Source organism: Alligator sinensis, unplaced genomic scaffold (genome assembly GCF_000455745.1).
Source record: "Alligator sinensis unplaced genomic scaffold, ASM45574v1 scaffold1200_1, whole genome shotgun sequence".
NCBI lineage: Eukaryota > Metazoa > Chordata > Crocodylia > Alligatoridae > Alligator > Alligator sinensis.
The window spans coordinates 13,541-30,334 of NW_005842772.1; the positions used below are offsets into that span (position 1 = coordinate 13,541).

The following is a 16,794-nucleotide window of genomic DNA, read 5'->3' on the forward strand; positions in this document are numbered from 1 at the left end:
AGAGGGGGGGGGGGGGGGGGGTAGAGGAGCAGCAGACAGACCACAGTTGTTGCAGTCTCAATTTTGCATTTCTTGACTTGTAATTTTTTTTAACAGTGCAGCCTTAATCTTGGCAGTGTGATAATTTTTTGACTTAATTTCCTTTTCATGAAGAGGAGGAGAAGGATATGGAGTTGGTTAGCTGACATTGCGAGTTTTACAGCTGTATCTGGTGCCTTCCTCAGACTGAAATGTGCACTTGTGGATGGGAGAAGGCAGCGGTAGTGTTTCATAGTTGTAGGGTCAGAAGGGACCTGAGGAGATCATCTAGTCTGACCCCCTGCCATGGCAGGAAAGAGTACTGGGGTCAAACAACCCCCGCCCGGCCTTTTTTTAAAGCCCCCCAGGGTAGGAGCCAGCACTACTTCTCCTGGAAGTTGGTTCCAGATCCTAGCCGCCCTGACAGCGAAGTAGCGCTTCCTGATGTCTAGCCTGAATCTACCCCCTGCCAGCTTGTGACCGTTGTTTCTTGTAACTCCCGGGAGTGCTCGGGGGAACAGGGACTCTCCCAATGCCTGCTGGTCCCCCTTGACTAGTTTGTAGACGTCCACTAGATCCCCTCTCAGCCTTCTCTTGTGGAGGCTGAACAGGTTCAGGTCCCGTAGCCTCTCCTCGTAGGGCCTGCCCTGCTGCCCCCGATCATGCGGGTGGCCCTCCTTTGGGCCCTCTCCATGCTGTCCACATCTGTCCTGAAGTGCAGCGCCCAGAACTGGACGCAGTACTCCACCTGCGGCCTGACCCAGTGTTGCATTGAGGGGGGGATCACCTGCTTGGACCTGCTCGAGATGCATCTGTGGATGCATGACAAGGTGCAGTTGGCCTTCCTGACCGCGTCCCCACACTGTTGGCCCATGTTCATTGTGGCATCAGTGATGACTCCAAGATCCTTTTCTGCCTCTGCACTGACGAGAAGGGAGTTCCCCAGCCTGTAGGTGTGCTGCTGGTTCTTCCTCCCCAGGTGCAGCACCTTGCACTTGTCAGTGTTGAAACCCATCCTGTTCTCATCTGCCCACCCCTGTAACCTGTCTAGGTCCGCTTGCAGCCTGTTCCTTCCTACTAGCGTACCCACTTCACCCCACATCTTAGTGTCATTGGCAAATTTGTGCAGGGTGCTTTCTACCCCTCGCCCAAGTCACTGATGAAGTTGTTGAATAGTGTGCACGGCTGCCGGATGTGATGGTGTCTGCAGCAGCACAGACTCAAACTGGGGCATTGTTTCACCTGTAACAGGAGCACGCCCTAATGAAAAGACCAACATGGCCATCCTTGTTGCCCCATGGGGATCCCCTTGACAGACATTGGCCAGTACATCCAGTATTTGGCAGCTCATCTTCAGATGCTATGGTTAACTGAACGTTTAGCTGAAAGATTTTTGGTGTCTGTGCAGTATAAAATAGTTTGTTGTAGAGCTTAGTTTTTGAGATCCACTATTAACTTCTGGTGCGATCTTTGAGTTAGGGTTGCTTGCAAAGAGATTTCTGTTTTAAGCAAAGGTCATGTAATGAGTGGGAACTGGTGATCCAGTAGGTGCATCTAGCAGAGTTAGGTTTAGTTTAATCAGAAAAATTATGTTAATTTTCTCAGATTTATTTGAGAACCTCTATAGACATGGTTGGGTCTTAAAAGTGACCCTAAGGGGACATTTTTAAAAAGGATTTAGGATCCAAATTCTTTAATGGAATATTTGGGGTAAGGACACAGGTTTAAATATTATTTATTACTTTTTTTGACTATCAAAACTTTAGGTTAGTGTTCTGTTCCATTCCCCTTCTCTTTCTACTCCAAAGGCTCTAGACCAAGGGTGAGATATCCGTGGCCAGTAGGCTGAATCCAACCCTTGAAGAAGTTGGATTCACCCTTTGAAGGTCAGAGTCAACCCATGGCACCCAAGGGATCAGCAGCCTGAATTTGGACCAAGCCACCCACCCCCTCTACAGCCCTCCCTGCTGTGCTCTCACGGCTGTGCTAACCCTTACACAGAATGTCCTTGTCTTCATTGCCGTTGGGAATGGAAGTCGTCAGTGAGAGTAAGCACTGGTGGCTTGGGCACTCCAGGCAGGTGGTAGAGATTTGTAGTCTGCGGTGTGGACTGAGTCATGAGCAATGGCTTTCCTATCAGAAAGCTCTGCTCTAAGCAAACTCCTGAAATGTGGTAAAGAATACACCTCTGTCTGGGTCAAATCCTGACCACTGTGCCTGATGGGTATAGTATTAAAACAGAAAAGAGATTTCAGTTTGGGTCACTTCTTTAGATAGATGCAGGGAAGCTTTTATACCTCCTTTAAAAGACAGCTTTAAGATCTACCCAAAATTAGCAGCGTATCCTAAATACCTTTAAAAGAACCTTAGCATGTCTAGGCCACTATTTTTGTTGGTACCTTGAGCGGTAACCTCAGGGCACGCTGTATTCTGTTATGGATTGGGTTCTTGAATAGTATGTTCACATTACTTTTTTGATAAAGTATTTAAGTTGGACATTGACTGATCTAAGATACTTGGCTGAAGTCCACTGGCATCCAATTTCCATACTGTAAGGCAGCAGTATAGGCCTTGGAAATGAAAACTGTCTTTGTAATGTCAAACCTAAATGCAGTTCTATTACATTTTATTTGAAAAGTGGAGTGAGACTACTGGATTTTAGTGAGAGTTCAGCAAATTGGTGGATTAACAATGTAGGGTTTAATGAGGTTTTGCTGGAACAAAAAGAGAGAACTTCTATGGCTTAATCTCTGGTTTTTCACCCTACTCTGAAAAAAATATGTTTAAGGTGTTTTTGCATTAAAGAAGGAATAACAAAGCTTAACCTTCTGTGGGTATTACAGGGTGCAAGAGAATTATAGCATTGGTAGTAATTGGTGAGTTTCTTCATTAAGTATTGTTCTTGTCACTTGTTTCTAGATGAAGACTGTTAGTGTTGCCTTAGTTTTGTGCCTAAACGTTGGTGTGGATCCTCCTGATGTGGTGAAGACAACTCCCTGTGCCCGGCTGGAATGCTGGATAGGTAAGTCCATTGAATATATTTAGGAGCAGTTTGGAAATTTTGCTTTTTCACATGAAAGCTCAAGCATATAAGGACATCGCAGCCTCACCAGCATGTTTCTTCTGGGCCGAACCGAAGGAAGTCTGTGACATCCAACTTGATTATGGCTGTGTAAATTAAGCAATCCAACTCCCCAACAATGACTACTTTTCCTGGTTTCTTCCAAAGGACAGTAACCCAAAGCTGATTCTTTTGCCTATAGTTGTCTTTCTAAAATTTCTTTTAAGTTTATTGAATACCCAACCAGAACTTTGTTAGGGTTTTAAAGTATTCTGTGGTGCAAAACATTAAGCAAATTAAATAAAACAATGCTCCATCATTGCAAAGGAACAGTTTAGCCAAAGTGCTCCAAAATAGACAAGTGATATTGTTTGTTTGAGAAGGCACCTCTTTGGTTATCTTGGACTGGGGGAAGTGAGTTTCAAGGACCAGGCTTCTTCTCAGAAAACATCTGGTCAGCAGTCTTTGCTGGAGTGCTTGCTGCATTAGTGTGGCAGTGGACACTTGACCCAACCTTTACTTGAAAACGGGGATTTCCCTGTATCTGGGGACAAATCTGGTTCCCGTCAAATTCATCTGGTCTTGATAATACTAGGCTGAAGCATGTGGTGTGTGTAAGCTGTCAAAGAGCTGTGTGGTTTTTAACTGCAGGTTGAAAATGCCCAACCTCTCTATAAGTGACGCTTTAAGCCATGCTATCTTGAATGTAGAATCGTGGGGCTTACAGAAGGCTGCAGAAGCAAAAGCGCCATTGTATAAATGGGGTTCCTTCATTTATAAAACTACCCTTTCTCTTGCTCTGCACTCACTAAGATGACAGCATGCTGTCAGAGATGGTAAAATACTGAAGATAATTGAGGTTCAAAAGCTGTGAACAAGCACCAACAAGTAGATCCATTTGGTGGAACGCGCAGCTTTTAGTTTGTATTATAAGTTAAAAAGTGAAACCGAAAGAGAAGATAAAACCAGGAGCAACTGGGACTCATCAAAATAAGATAATTAAGGATTGTAATCAGCAATGAGAATTCTGAGCACAGCTTCTTATTTCGATTTATACGACATAAGTGTCTGTCTCAGGCTTAGCTTGCCTTTCTCATAAATTTAAAATAAACATGTAAGAAGAAAAAGAGTTTCCCTTTCCCACACAGCAGTTTAGTTCTGAGATGACAACATGGTAACAACCCCTGCGTCTGAAAGAACCATACATAAAACCCAGGCCAAAAGGAGGCAGCGAGCACTGCTGTTATGATGGTTCAACAACAGTTGAGGATTTCAAATGAGAGCCGCTGCTTCTGTTAGCAAACAACAGGCCCATAGATCATCAAAGTCAGTTGTAGTTCTCATGTTTTCTGGATCTCATTCCTCTAAAAGGTGACGACTAAATTCTAGAGGACCTCATGACTGATCATTGATCAAAGCAGCACTAATATAACATCCCCTCCACTAAAGCTTAAAATTAACCATTAAGCCCAGATTCAGAAGGTACTACCCAAGTTTCTTGGACCTTGGGAGAATTTACCTAATTAGGTAATGCTTACAAAGAGTGACCTTAGCTGAAACTTTCCCTGAAACTGCTGCATTATCATGGTTTTGTGCAGATTAAATCTTAGCTAGCTGCCTTGCATTCATTCCCTAATGTCAACTGGACACCAGTAAAGACACTTAAGAGTTGGTGCCATGACTGTCCTGCAGGTACTCTACCCAGGTTTCTCTCCTAATCCTTCCAGTAGCCCTGTGCTGTGCGCTGTACAGGAAGGGAGATGAGCTGAAGCCCCCAGGATGATGAGCAGTGTTCAAAAGGACTCCCAGAAAACTCTGCTTAGTGAGGGACCGGACCCATCCATCCAAGAACAGCCCTTGTGTTCCTGCCATAGTCTGCTGGCAAATTGGTGTTGGCTGGACGGTTCATTCTTTTGGCTTGTTGTAGCCAACGGTAGTAGTCAGAGCTAACACTATTGTTCAAAAGTACTTCAGTCAAAAGATAAGAGACATATTGAAAAAAGAAGCCAGGTTAAGTAAGGGCCTTACTGTAACTGCCAGATGCCCACAGCTTTGGCTGGTTGTGAATTTTATGTAAGGTGACTCTCTGTACCTTCTCTTGCTATTGAGAATCTCAGTCCGTGCACCTTTCATGCACAGGTAATACATTAAAAAATATGGGATCTCGAGTGATTAGGTAATTCTTCCTGCAATCTGTTCCATTTATCTCCTTGGAATTGCAGTCGAAGCAAATGCGCAGCTATGAATTCTAGCAAGGTGAGGCATTGGCTTACATATCTGTGGTAGTTTTGCCTTGAATGAGCACAGAAGCACTGCTGCTTTTGTCTCCTATTTGTCTTCTTGAAATCTAAGGTTGTTAAATGTTACACTTTCACTCCACGTAATACATACTGTTTTTATAATGTTTCCTCTCCTTTTTAGAGAAACGACACCTGTCCTTTCTTTTTGCATTGTTTTACGGTCAGACATTAAATGCCGTAACAGTAATGTAGAAAATGCCATTCAAAAAATGCATGCCCTATAGCATGCTAAGAAAAATCAGTGTTTTAAGCATGGCATAAATGAGCTGAATGCTGAAGAGGGGGGAATGTAATTTTACAGAAATCTCTTTATGTACATCACCTAATGGAAATTGTGCATCAAAGCAAGGCAGGAATACATAAGGAGTTTTGTAAGCGTTCCTGGAAATGCATAAGCCCTGAAGTGGTGCTAGATACACGTAAGGAGGTGCCTCTTGTTCCCTATCTGACTTTAAGACCTGTGCTGTGACATTTTTATACTGGTTGGAAAACAATATGTTTTTTCATTGTACTTGAGCTCTTGTCCTTGGTCCTTGCCAAAAGTACAGCTGTGGTTGAGATGACATGCAAACCGGGGAGGAAAAACTCACAGCTTCATCTTTGATGATTTTTGATCTTACTTTGTAACTGCAGGATTCATGGAAAGATTCCTTCTCCTTCTTCTTCCATATCTGAGTAAGGAGAGTAAACGTATACATGTTGACATGGGCGGGTCTAGAAAAGGGGCGTGCAGATGGTGTGGCATCATTGCATAAAACACAAAACGTTTTTCTCCAGTTAAAGAGAAACTAAATGCTTTATTAATATGCTAGAGGGCTAGCACTATATTATTCAGTTCAAGATTAAAGTAGAAACCAATATAATTATTGGAATGTGCACTGATTTGCTAGACTGTGTACAGCGTTTAAAAAACACAACAAACTAGTCAAAACAAAGTTAAAAGATATACTATTAGTCCTGTAGTCATTAGAGTTAAATGTACATCTCTTACTCAGATTCATAGAGCAAAATATAGCTTTTTTGAGTATCTTGACAGTGCTTCCACTACTTCAATCAATCATTTCTACACCTGAGTTAATATTACCATACCCGAGTTAAGTTCTTTAGCTAGAGCTAAAAGCAGGCTGCCAGACTGTGAAATAGAAGAGAGACGTTACTAGGAATGGCTAACTGACAGCAAAATTGCAGGAGAAAGGATAGCTTGAAATTGAACAGCAGAACATGAAGACCATTAAAAAGGATAGAGGATTGTTAATGCCTGAGTCCAGGAGATGACAGAGAGCCATGAAGGCAACTAACTCTCTCAGCACTGCCTGAATAGCAATGCAGCTCTCCCTCCATGCAGGCTTTTTTTAAGTTTGAGTGGAGCAGGACTCTAAGAAGGGTGAAACTGCATCCCTGCTCCATCCACCTCAGCAGATTGACTGATTCCTGTATAAAACTGGAGGTCTCCCTGGCTCCTCTAGCTAAGACCACCCTTTGTAAGCACTTCCTAATTGGTTACATTCTCTCATGGTCCAAGAGACTTTGGCAGTATTTTTGGGCCTGGGCTTGATGGTTAATTTTAAGCTTTAGTAGAGGGTCTTTCATGTTAGTGCTGCTTTGATCAGGCATGAACTCCTCTAGAATTTAGTCACCCTTTAGAGGACTGAGTCAACTCCTGTAAAGTTGTTGTTGAATGTGCCTGTGCCATTTTCCCTGGGTGCTCACCCCAGCATACTAACACTCCCCCCAAAATGGAACTGCTATATGTTATGTTTGCACAAGGCTTGGAAAGGGCCTGTTAAAAAGGGCCTGCCGCCTCCTACGGCATTCCCCAGCCCACGGCAAATTCTTTCACTCGCAGAGGGGAAGGGGAGTATTGTTTGTTAGGCTCATTATGCACTTTCACAAATCCATTTTGATTCTTTCCAGGAACGCAAAACAATCCCGAGTGTGTATCAATCTGATTTGTTAACTGAAGGGTACCCTGGCAGCACTGTTGTATAGTGAAGCTGCCATCAGTTCTGAGGGAGTCTGTGGGATTTTTGAGAGATTATTGTTAACCAGATCCAAAGGCTTCTGGCCAAAATTTGGCTTAAGTGACAGCAGACTTCAAGCAGCTTTTCCACAGCTTTTGTTTTTAGGATTGAGTGGCAAAAGATTTTGCTGCGTTTTAAAATGGACTTTCTGTCTAAAGGTCTCAGTGTTGGAACTGGGTGTTTATTGGAGCTGAATAAGTGTCCCATTTTTGCACTGAAGGACCGACACCCCTCCACGAAGCTTGTGGTTTAAACTGATGGAGCAACCCATAGTTTACCTAAATAGTTCTGCCTGCATAAAACAGAGCAGAAAAACCTATGGTTTTACTGTTCTTTGCATCCCTTCTGGTATCTCAAGCATGCAGAAATGTTAATGATCCACTCACCAAAAAAAATATTTTACTGTGAAGAAATAAAAATACTGTTTATACTTCAGTGTTAGCCTTTGTTTTCTTAAGAAAATGGAAGTCATGATTAAAAAACTCCTGTTTTCTCCCATACTTTTATAGTGTGATGGTATAAACTTCTACTGCTTGAGGTATGCAGTAAAATATTTATTGTAAAAACATATAAAGGCCATATGACTTCATCAGTTTTATGAACTGCTTTTTCAGTTAATCTGCCCAGTACCAGCTTCCAGATTTTTGATACTTATTCGTTCAGTCAATTCTGTGGCCCCAGGTTTTGAGTAAAGCGCTGGAGGAGAAGCTGGCCTTCCAGAACGCGTTGGTACGGTGGTGTAAGCGAAGGAACTTTGTGCTGAAAAGTATAATACCTTTTAAAAAGTTATTTAGGTTTCTAGTAATAAACCTTTATTTCCAGTAATATCCAATCTTGTTTCACTCACTGCCATTGCTTAGTTTCAGGGATGATACTTTATTTATTGGTAACTTTTTGTTGTCTACGTTATTTACGTTGTATACTTTTATTGCTGGTTCTTATGGAAGCACAGTTTCAATATTTACAGAAACAAAAGTTACACCTCTCACTTCTCTAAGCAGATTTTTACTTCTCACTTTGGAGAACATAATGCTCATTGCAAATTTGGCAGACATTGCTCTCTGTATTAATTTTGTATAATAATGCAGAATATGAAATTAGTTTCTACTATCTCCTTTAAATAACTGCAGTGAGAAGCATAATGTGTATGGACTTGAAATTGATGACTTTACCTGAAATAATAAATACCATAAATTGGGAAAGAAGTCGTATATTAGAATATCATAACATGCATTTTATTACACACACAAATTGCTGCAGACTGAAAGCAAGACATTTTTCAACAATTCTCTCTTACTGCATTTACCTTGGTACAAACACTGATGGCCCAGATCTCTAATTGTGTTGTCAGAGCTCACATTGGACTTGACAGAAGCCACACCAGGAATAGGTGTACGTGGCCTATGAATTCAAATACACATGGCAGTGGAAATGATTTTCGCTTAATATAAAAGCAAGCTGAATAGAGTAATGGTCAGAAGTGTTAATTCATATGTTTTATATTTCTTAGATCCTCTGTCAATGGGTCCTCAAAAAGCACTGGAAACCATTGGTGCAAATTTACAGAAACAGTATGAAAACTGGCAGCCAAGGGTAAGTTGTATACTCTGCTTTCCTTTCTGTACCAGTATCTGTACAGCTCAAGGATAGAAAGAGGAAGTTAGCTGTGGTAACATGAAGTTAGGCAGAAGGCACAAGAGAGATGCACCTTTTATAGACTAACCAAATCAGAGGCATAAACCTCTGACAGAGTTGGGTGTTGCTCACAACAGTTGGTTCCTTTCTGACTTTATTAGTGTATAAGGAGCATCTCTACCCTGCCTTCAACTCAAAGCTTTTCCAAGACAGACTCTGGCTTAGGCTAAGAAGGAAGTTACTCACCATTATGTAACTCAGTGATCTCACAGCATCCATTGCTTGCTTAATCCATTCATGTGTATAGACTCTTGCAGGCTGTCAAACTCAATTACCTCTCTGATTGGTCTGTTGCATGGCTACCACTTCATTTAATCGGGGCAGAGGTAATTGTTCTAAGTCTTAGGTGCTGCACTGACACTTCTGTTAAGCTTTTCTACCATTACTGTATTTTTGGAGACTTTTTAGATCTTTTTTTTCTTTCTCTCTCCCCCTCTTTTTTTCAGTTCATTGTCTCTTCTGTAGTGAAATTGTTCTCGGTGTGAATTTCTGCAGTGTCAGCTAGTGGGAAGGCATGTCTCTTGGCTCTTACTTAGCAGTACATTTTCTTTTAACATTTTTGCTGTAACATGAATAATGTTGTAAGGGCACTAGCAAGTAGATGTTCTTGGTTTTGTTCAGAAAGATATTTCTAGGGATTTGGTCACTAACTGGTAACTGTCTGATGTGTGGTGCACGCATATTTTTTTGGAATTGAAAATGAAATAAAGATATCCCTGCTTTATGCCATTATGATTAGTTGCCAGCGACTTGCAGCTGTCTTTTCATTTCCTACTTATATTACAAATAATGTTGTTTTTTTTTGGTAAACGTAGTGGTTTCCTGATTTTTTCAGTGCTCAGTCAGGCTGTACAAGGATGGGAGTTATGTTTTTAACTTATTCCTGTTCATTAAAGATGAAAAAACCAAACCCAATTGAGTCATCCCTGCCAACACGGTTCCTTAAGACACCTGCCTATGCCTTGTTCTTCAGGTCTTAGACAGCAACCTGTTTGGAGCAAAACACTTCCTTCTTGTGTACTGCACATCACAGAGCACATCCACTACTAAACAATAACTTGTCAATAAAAAATAGTTTTGATGTGACCTGATCTGATTGGGAGAGAAGCAACTTTACCAGACGGGCTCTTAACTGCGCACTCACGTCTTCCTTTTACATCCTGTGTTGGCAGCTGGAATAGATTTATTCTCTTAGGTCTGGGAGCTCCTCTTTAGTATCCACAATGGAGTATGTTAAGGGGATATTGTTTCATCCCTTCCTTTTAACTTATCTCTTCAGTGCTCAGCACGTTTCAAAATTTTGTACACCTTGCTTATCAGCAAAAGGATTCTTGTGTTTCCTGTCCGCTGTGTGGGTTTTGTACATGGAGTAATAAGATGGCCAGTCTGCTGGGGGGGGGGTTGGCTAAAATCTTGCTTTGTGGATGCATTATGAATGTTTCACAATTTCAAAAGTCTCTTGATATTTTATGCAACTGTGAGGAAACCCTGGTGGAAAAGGCTTTGTCCTGGTTTTAGCAAGCCTTTAGGTAATTTTAATCAGTCACTCTAAAATCTAATTGGGTACACACAGATTTAGGGATGTTTCATAATTAATTTACTAGTTTCTGTATAATTTATAAAATCAATAAAGATAAATTGCTACTGCAAATGTTTTGCTTGGTCCTTGAGCCTGAAGACGCCTTGTCTTGCTCTTCACATGGCAGGCATCTCTTCCTGAGCAACTTTTTTTTTTTTTTTTTTTAAAGCCTTCATTCAAGCTGATTGCAATTCATAAAGGATTAATACCTTGATCTAGTGATGGGGGTATTCTTCCATTAAAGGAGAAATGATTCCCTCGGGGGATTTTTTCTGCAGAAGGCATCAGTTTATCTCTGGTGATACACTAGGAAAATAACTTCACTGAGAAATGCAAGTTCTGGTGTAAGAAGAGGGTGCAGACATTGTTATTGGATGGTCCTTACCAAAGTCTCTCCATTTTCTGTCTCAAAGATGAGGACAAAGTAATCTATTCGGAGCAGTTTAATAAACATAAGGTTGATATAGACTTTTTAAACTCTTCACAACCTTTTAATATTTTTCTTTTACTGGGTGCCTTTACACATGCACTTTACTGCGGAGTTGACTAATCAGCTCCTTAGTAAACCATCACTGTCTACACGTGCACCTGTATTAGGGTGCAGTAAACTAATTAACTCCACTGTAGGATAGTACTATCTGGGACAAGTTCTATCCTACAGCAAAGTCATTTCGTGCGCTGCAGTGGACGTGTAGATGGTGGCCAGGGCTGGCTGGGCCTGCTAGCCTTGCATTGTAGTGGTCTTGTGCCCCAGCCAGCCCCTCCACAGCATGTTGAGCTGGGGCGGAGCAGCCCTGGGCTGGCAGGCCCCCTAGGTCTCCTGCCAGCCACTTGCTTAGCCTCAACATGCTGACGTCCTGGGCACATGTGTAAACGCTGCACCTGGGAGTAATAAACTCTGGCGCAAACTGCGCTGGAGTCTATTTCTACATCCTAATTGCATGTGTAGATGCACCCACTGGGTAAAAACTCAACTCCAAAGGCATTACCTGCAGACAATTTGTAGTATTTGTTGGTGAAGCTCTTTACTTCAAGGTAAAAGACAAATCCACGGATGATTTCCTCAATGTCCCTCTTTGATACAAGTGTTCAGTGGGTGTACTTTTTTTAAAAATAGGTCTTTGTTTAAGAGAGCCCTGTCCTTACTGGTAGACATTATATTTAAGACAGGCTAATGTTCCTTTGCATTTTTCCTTTTGGAGTGCTGGAATTGACTCTTAATCTCTCTTTATTGAGTAAAAGGACTGGCTGACGCCTAACAGCAAGTATGGTGTGTGGAATCTAACATAGTAGTAAAACACCTTGATGTAGTGGTAAAAACAAACACTTCTCTCTGTTGTTTAATAATAGAGCCCATGGTACTAGAGGATGGGGACTGGATTCTGGTAGCAGCAGGTATTCTGTGTGTGGGCAGACCTCACGCTGCCTTGTAGAGTTTGCACAAAACATGAGGCAATTACTGAGCTCAGATGTTTGTGTGCAAGGTGCCCAGTTCTTAACAGTAAATCACAGCCCTTTGAAACATTGCAAGGCTAAACACGTACAACTTTATTGCACTCTACAGGGCTCTTGAGTTTTCTGCAGTAATAAAGAGAAGTTGATGTGCCATCTGCAATAAAACAATAGGAACATTATTGAATTTCCTAGACCTTTCATGTAAATACTAATAGATCTAGTTTTGCCTCTTTCTCTCTGTTTTGGAATGGTTGGAGATTTGGAAGAAGGAGGAAGACTTGGAAAGAGGAAACCTAAGCAATCTGTACTGAGGCTGGATCATTAAAACCTTGTGAGAAAACTGGCATTATGGAGCTGCCAATGTGCTCCTGTAAATGAGGAAAATACCTGTTGTCGCTATCTAATTGGGAATGTGTGAACAGTACTAATTAACTATAAACGGACCAGGGCCAATAAAGGAGGAACTTCCCATGGGGTCCTTAAGATTGACAAGTTTTATCGCAGGCCTGTGCTGTCTTGTTTGACTTTAAGCACAGGATGCTGTATGAATCAAGGTCTAGATAATTGTTGGTTAAAACATTACAAATAGCCGATGTGGAGATTCTGAAGAGGGGCAGGCTTGCAAATTCTGTGTTTCTGAAAGCTCCCAGGCTGTGTGTCTGGTACATATTTCCTTGCCAGGCCTTATTGAGCCCCTTTCTAAATAATTTATCAGTTTGCCATTGCTTGAAGTATTTCTTCTGATTAAATTTAAGACTTTGCTTTATTGCTGTGTAGCTACATAAATTTGTGTGCTGCAGGAGGGGGGAAAACACTTCAGCCATTGTTTCATCTGCAAACTACTGCAGTTAAATAAAATTCAGTCATTTCATTGCAAGTCTCAAGTGAAAGTTTTACTGGGAGAAGGAAGTAGGAGATTACAAAGCTGTGGGCGCACAATGAAGAATTTATCTCTCTGAAGAATTTTCTTAACAAATTAGAGCTCTGGCAGTTTGGCATGGAGATAATTTAGGTGCTGGTGAAAAAGTCAGTTAAGAAAATAGGAGCCTTGCCTTTATGTTGCCACCTCACTTCCCTGGAGGGAAATCCTTGACAGGTGTACTTTGGGGATTCTTCATGTACTTGGTGTAAGGTATTGAGGTGAGATACTGATCAGGCTTGAATGTCTCATCAGGTGTCCTTTCCCTCCCTCCATTGCCTGCAGGGTAGGCAGAATGTTGTAGGGAAGGAGGTGCTGGATAAGCACTTTGGCTTACATGTGATGGCAACAGGTGATGAATACTTACATTCTTGGAGGGGAGAGGGGTTGGCTGGCATTTCTTTTAGCCCTAGTGCCTGTTAGACTGTGCAAAAGAGATGGATTTCTTTTAGTCAAAAACCAAGAGATGAATTGTATGCAGTACAGACCATGGAAGAGGAAGGCTGCTGACTGTTAAAAGCCCTGCTGCAGTGAGGGGTGTTTGCTAGCCGGTAGAAGCTACTGCATTCCCTGAACAGAGCCTATTGCTGTGTGAATCAAAGACTTCAGTCCAGCTGTCTGCAGGGCCTGGCTCTCAAGTTCTTGTTCTGACGTCCGGGCAGATTTTCAGGAGTGGAATGGAGGGCTATAGGAAAGGAGGAGGGAGGAGCCCAACTTCCTAGAGTTGTGCTTTTTATAAGTCAGTGCTCTGTTTTCTGATGACCTGGCTAGAGAGAACGCAAATGTTTCTCTGCAGCCTCTTGGCTTGAGTTCTCTGATTTGGACTACAGTTGCTTTGGTAAATAAAGCACTAAATTCCCACTGGAGTTTAACTATTGAGCATGAGCATCCTACCGAAGCGGTAATGAGTCTCCTTGCGATGACTGAGAGTAGGGGTTGATGTTGTATACTTAGACTTCAGGAAGGCCTTCGATACGGTATCCCATCCCATACTGGTGAACAAGTTAAGAGGCTGTGACTTGGATGACTACACAGTCCGGTGGGTGGCGAATTGACTGGAGGGTCGCACCCAGAGAGTCGTGGTGGATGGGTTGGTTTCGACCTGGAAGGGTGTGGGCAGTGTGGTCCCGCAGGGCTCGGTCCTTGGACCGATACTCTTCAATGTCTTCATCAGCGACTTGGACGAGGGAGTGAAGTGTACTCTGTCCAAGTTTGTGGATGACACAAAACTATGGGGAGAAGTGGACACGCTGGGGGGCAGGGAACAGCTACAAGCAGACCTGGACAGGTTGGACAAATGGGCAGAAAACAACAGAATGCAGTTCAACAAGGAGAAATGCAAAGTGCTGCACCTAGGGAGGAAAAATGTCCAGGACACCTACAGCCTAGGGAATGACCTGCTGGGTGGCACGGAAGGGGAAAGGGATCTCGGAGTCCAAGTGGACTCCAAGATGAACATGAGTCGGCAGTGTGACGAAGCCATCAGAAAAGCCAATGGCACTTTATCGTGCATCAGCAGATGCATGACGAACAGATCCAAGGAGGTGATACTTCCCCTCTATCGGGCGCTGGTCAGATCACAGTTGGAGTACTGCGTGCAATTCTGGGCGCCGCACTTCAAGAGGGACGCGGATAACCTGGAGAGGGTCCAGAGAAGGGCCACTCGTATGGTTAAGGGCCTGCAGACCAAGCCCTACGAGGAGAGACTGGGGCACCTGGACCTCTTCAGCCTCCGCAAGAGAAGGTTGAGAGGCGACCTTGTGGCTGCCTATAAGTTTATCACGGGGGGGCCGAAAGGAATTGGTGAGTATTTATTCACCAAGGCGCCCCTGGGGGTTACAAGAAATAATGGCCACAAGCTAGCAGAGAGCAGATTTAGACTAGACATTAGGAAGAACTTCTTCACAGTTCGAGTGGCCAAGGTCTGGAACGGGCTCCCAAGGGAGGTGGTGCTCTCCCCTACCCTGGGGGGTCTTCTCTTTCCTGCCTATGCAGGGGTCGGACTCGATGATCTATTGAGGTCCCTTCCGACCCTAGCATTATGAATCTATGACTGATATGTCCTTAGAAGGGTGCCAGGCATCCTGTCCTTTGGTTGTGAGGGTCACCTCTTTAGTCTCTGGCTTTTTCCCCTTCCCTAGACATTCCCGTTTGCTTAGCTTATCTTGTTTATGTCTTTGTGATAAACTGAAAATGAGGACGTGTAGCCAAAGGCAGAATTGTAGGTTGGATGGCACGTAGTTTACATAATTCAGGATCTGGTGTGAAGTATTTTGCAGCATACGCTCATTAAATTTGCATGAAATTACAGATTTTTTTTCCCTTTTGGATGACTGTGGCTTTTGACCAGTTCCTTTAACTCCAGACTGTCCAGGATACTTAGAGCATAATTTCTTCCAAATTATATTGTTTGAATTAAAATCAACAGTGCTCTTTTTCTTTCCATCTTTCTCACCTAGCCCAATGAGCAAGACCCTTGTGCTGTATGTCTACTAGTCCATGAATCTGTACCCCTGAACGATGCCTTCTGCAATACCATTTTTTATTCCTTGACAGTGACTTTTCCTACTCCAGACCCCTGTAAGGTCAAGAAGTGACATTAATGTCTCCCTGAATACAGATCAGGTGAAAAGTTAGTTCAGAAGCCTTCATGTTCTGCTACTGCTGCCGCTGCTGCATGTTAATAATACCTCTGAAGGGGGATCTTCTGTGTGCATTGCCTCTTGTCATAACTCCAAGGAGAGATCTGACCTTTACTTTCTGAGATGTATGGCACTCATTACTAAACGGCTGAGCACCCTAAGGATTGACCATGGCAAGGTGCTAGAAGACTGGGATACAGGTGTGATTCCTTTAGGAAGTTTGTGGCAAGGGTTGTTATTTCTTTGTATTGCTCTGGTACATAGGAACCCTTGTTTTGGGCTAAGACCACACTGGTATTTGCTGTGCAGACTCAGAACAAAAGCAATCTCTGCTGCTTGGTGCTTACAAAGAGACAAGGAGATAATGTTGGTCTCCAGGCAGGCAGTGGTTTCAGCACAGCAACAGCTTGGCCACTCAGTTTTTGTAGGCATTGCAGCAAAGGAGGCTCTTAAAGAGTGTTTTGAAGAAGTAGCTCCAGAGATATTTGTAGGGAGCTCTTTCCAAGCCTGAAGGACGGATGGAGGAGAGTGTGCCTACAGATTCAGCAAGTGGTGGAGAGGCTGGCATATGGGCTGACTGAAGGTGGGAGTCGACTTCTTTATACCGAATAGAGAAAATATAGATGGGAGAGGAGAAGTTGTGAAGGGTTTTGACAATGAAAATAAGTACATAGGATTTAGAGAGAGCGGTGATGTGCTTGGAGAATGATCTTTGCAGTAGCAGCCTGAATGGGTATCAGCAGAGCAGGGCTCTCAAAGTCAGAGGAAAGGTAGTAACTGAGCTGAGAGCCTGGAGAAGAGTTGTCGTTGTGTGTGGATGGATAGAAAAGGCCATGTATTGGATTTCAGGCAGAAGTGCTCTGCCCTACTTGGACCCTGCTGAGATGTGAGAACCTAGAGAGATTTGCGTTGAAAATGACCCTGAGGCCTGAGGAACTGGAGAGATGTCGGTACTGTCCACAGTGATGGAGACAGCAGGCTGTAGTGGGAGAGCTTGGAGGTGAGAGTGGGGATTCATAGCTCTGTCTTGGCCATGTTGAGTTTGACGGGGTGGCTAGACATCCACATGGAGAACTCGGAGAGTGGCTGATGCTAGCTTGTATA

The 16,794-nt window shown here is 43.0% G+C and overlaps 1 protein-coding gene across 1 annotated transcript in view; it reads left to right on the forward strand.

Annotated features, from left to right (window-relative positions):
• Positions 1-2,937: 2,937 nt before the first annotated feature.
• RPTOR (regulatory associated protein of MTOR complex 1) overlaps positions 2,938-16,794 on the forward strand; it is a gene marked incomplete at its 5' end in the record, with an annotated part of 215,924 nt that continues 202,067 nt past the window's right edge. Inside the window, 2 exons of the mRNA XM_025216909.1 lie at positions 2,938-3,040; positions 8,911-8,993. Of these exons, the coding sequence (XP_025072694.1) occupies positions 2,938-3,040; positions 8,911-8,993 (186 nt within the window). The remainder of the gene's footprint in view (positions 3,041-8,910; positions 8,994-16,794) is intronic.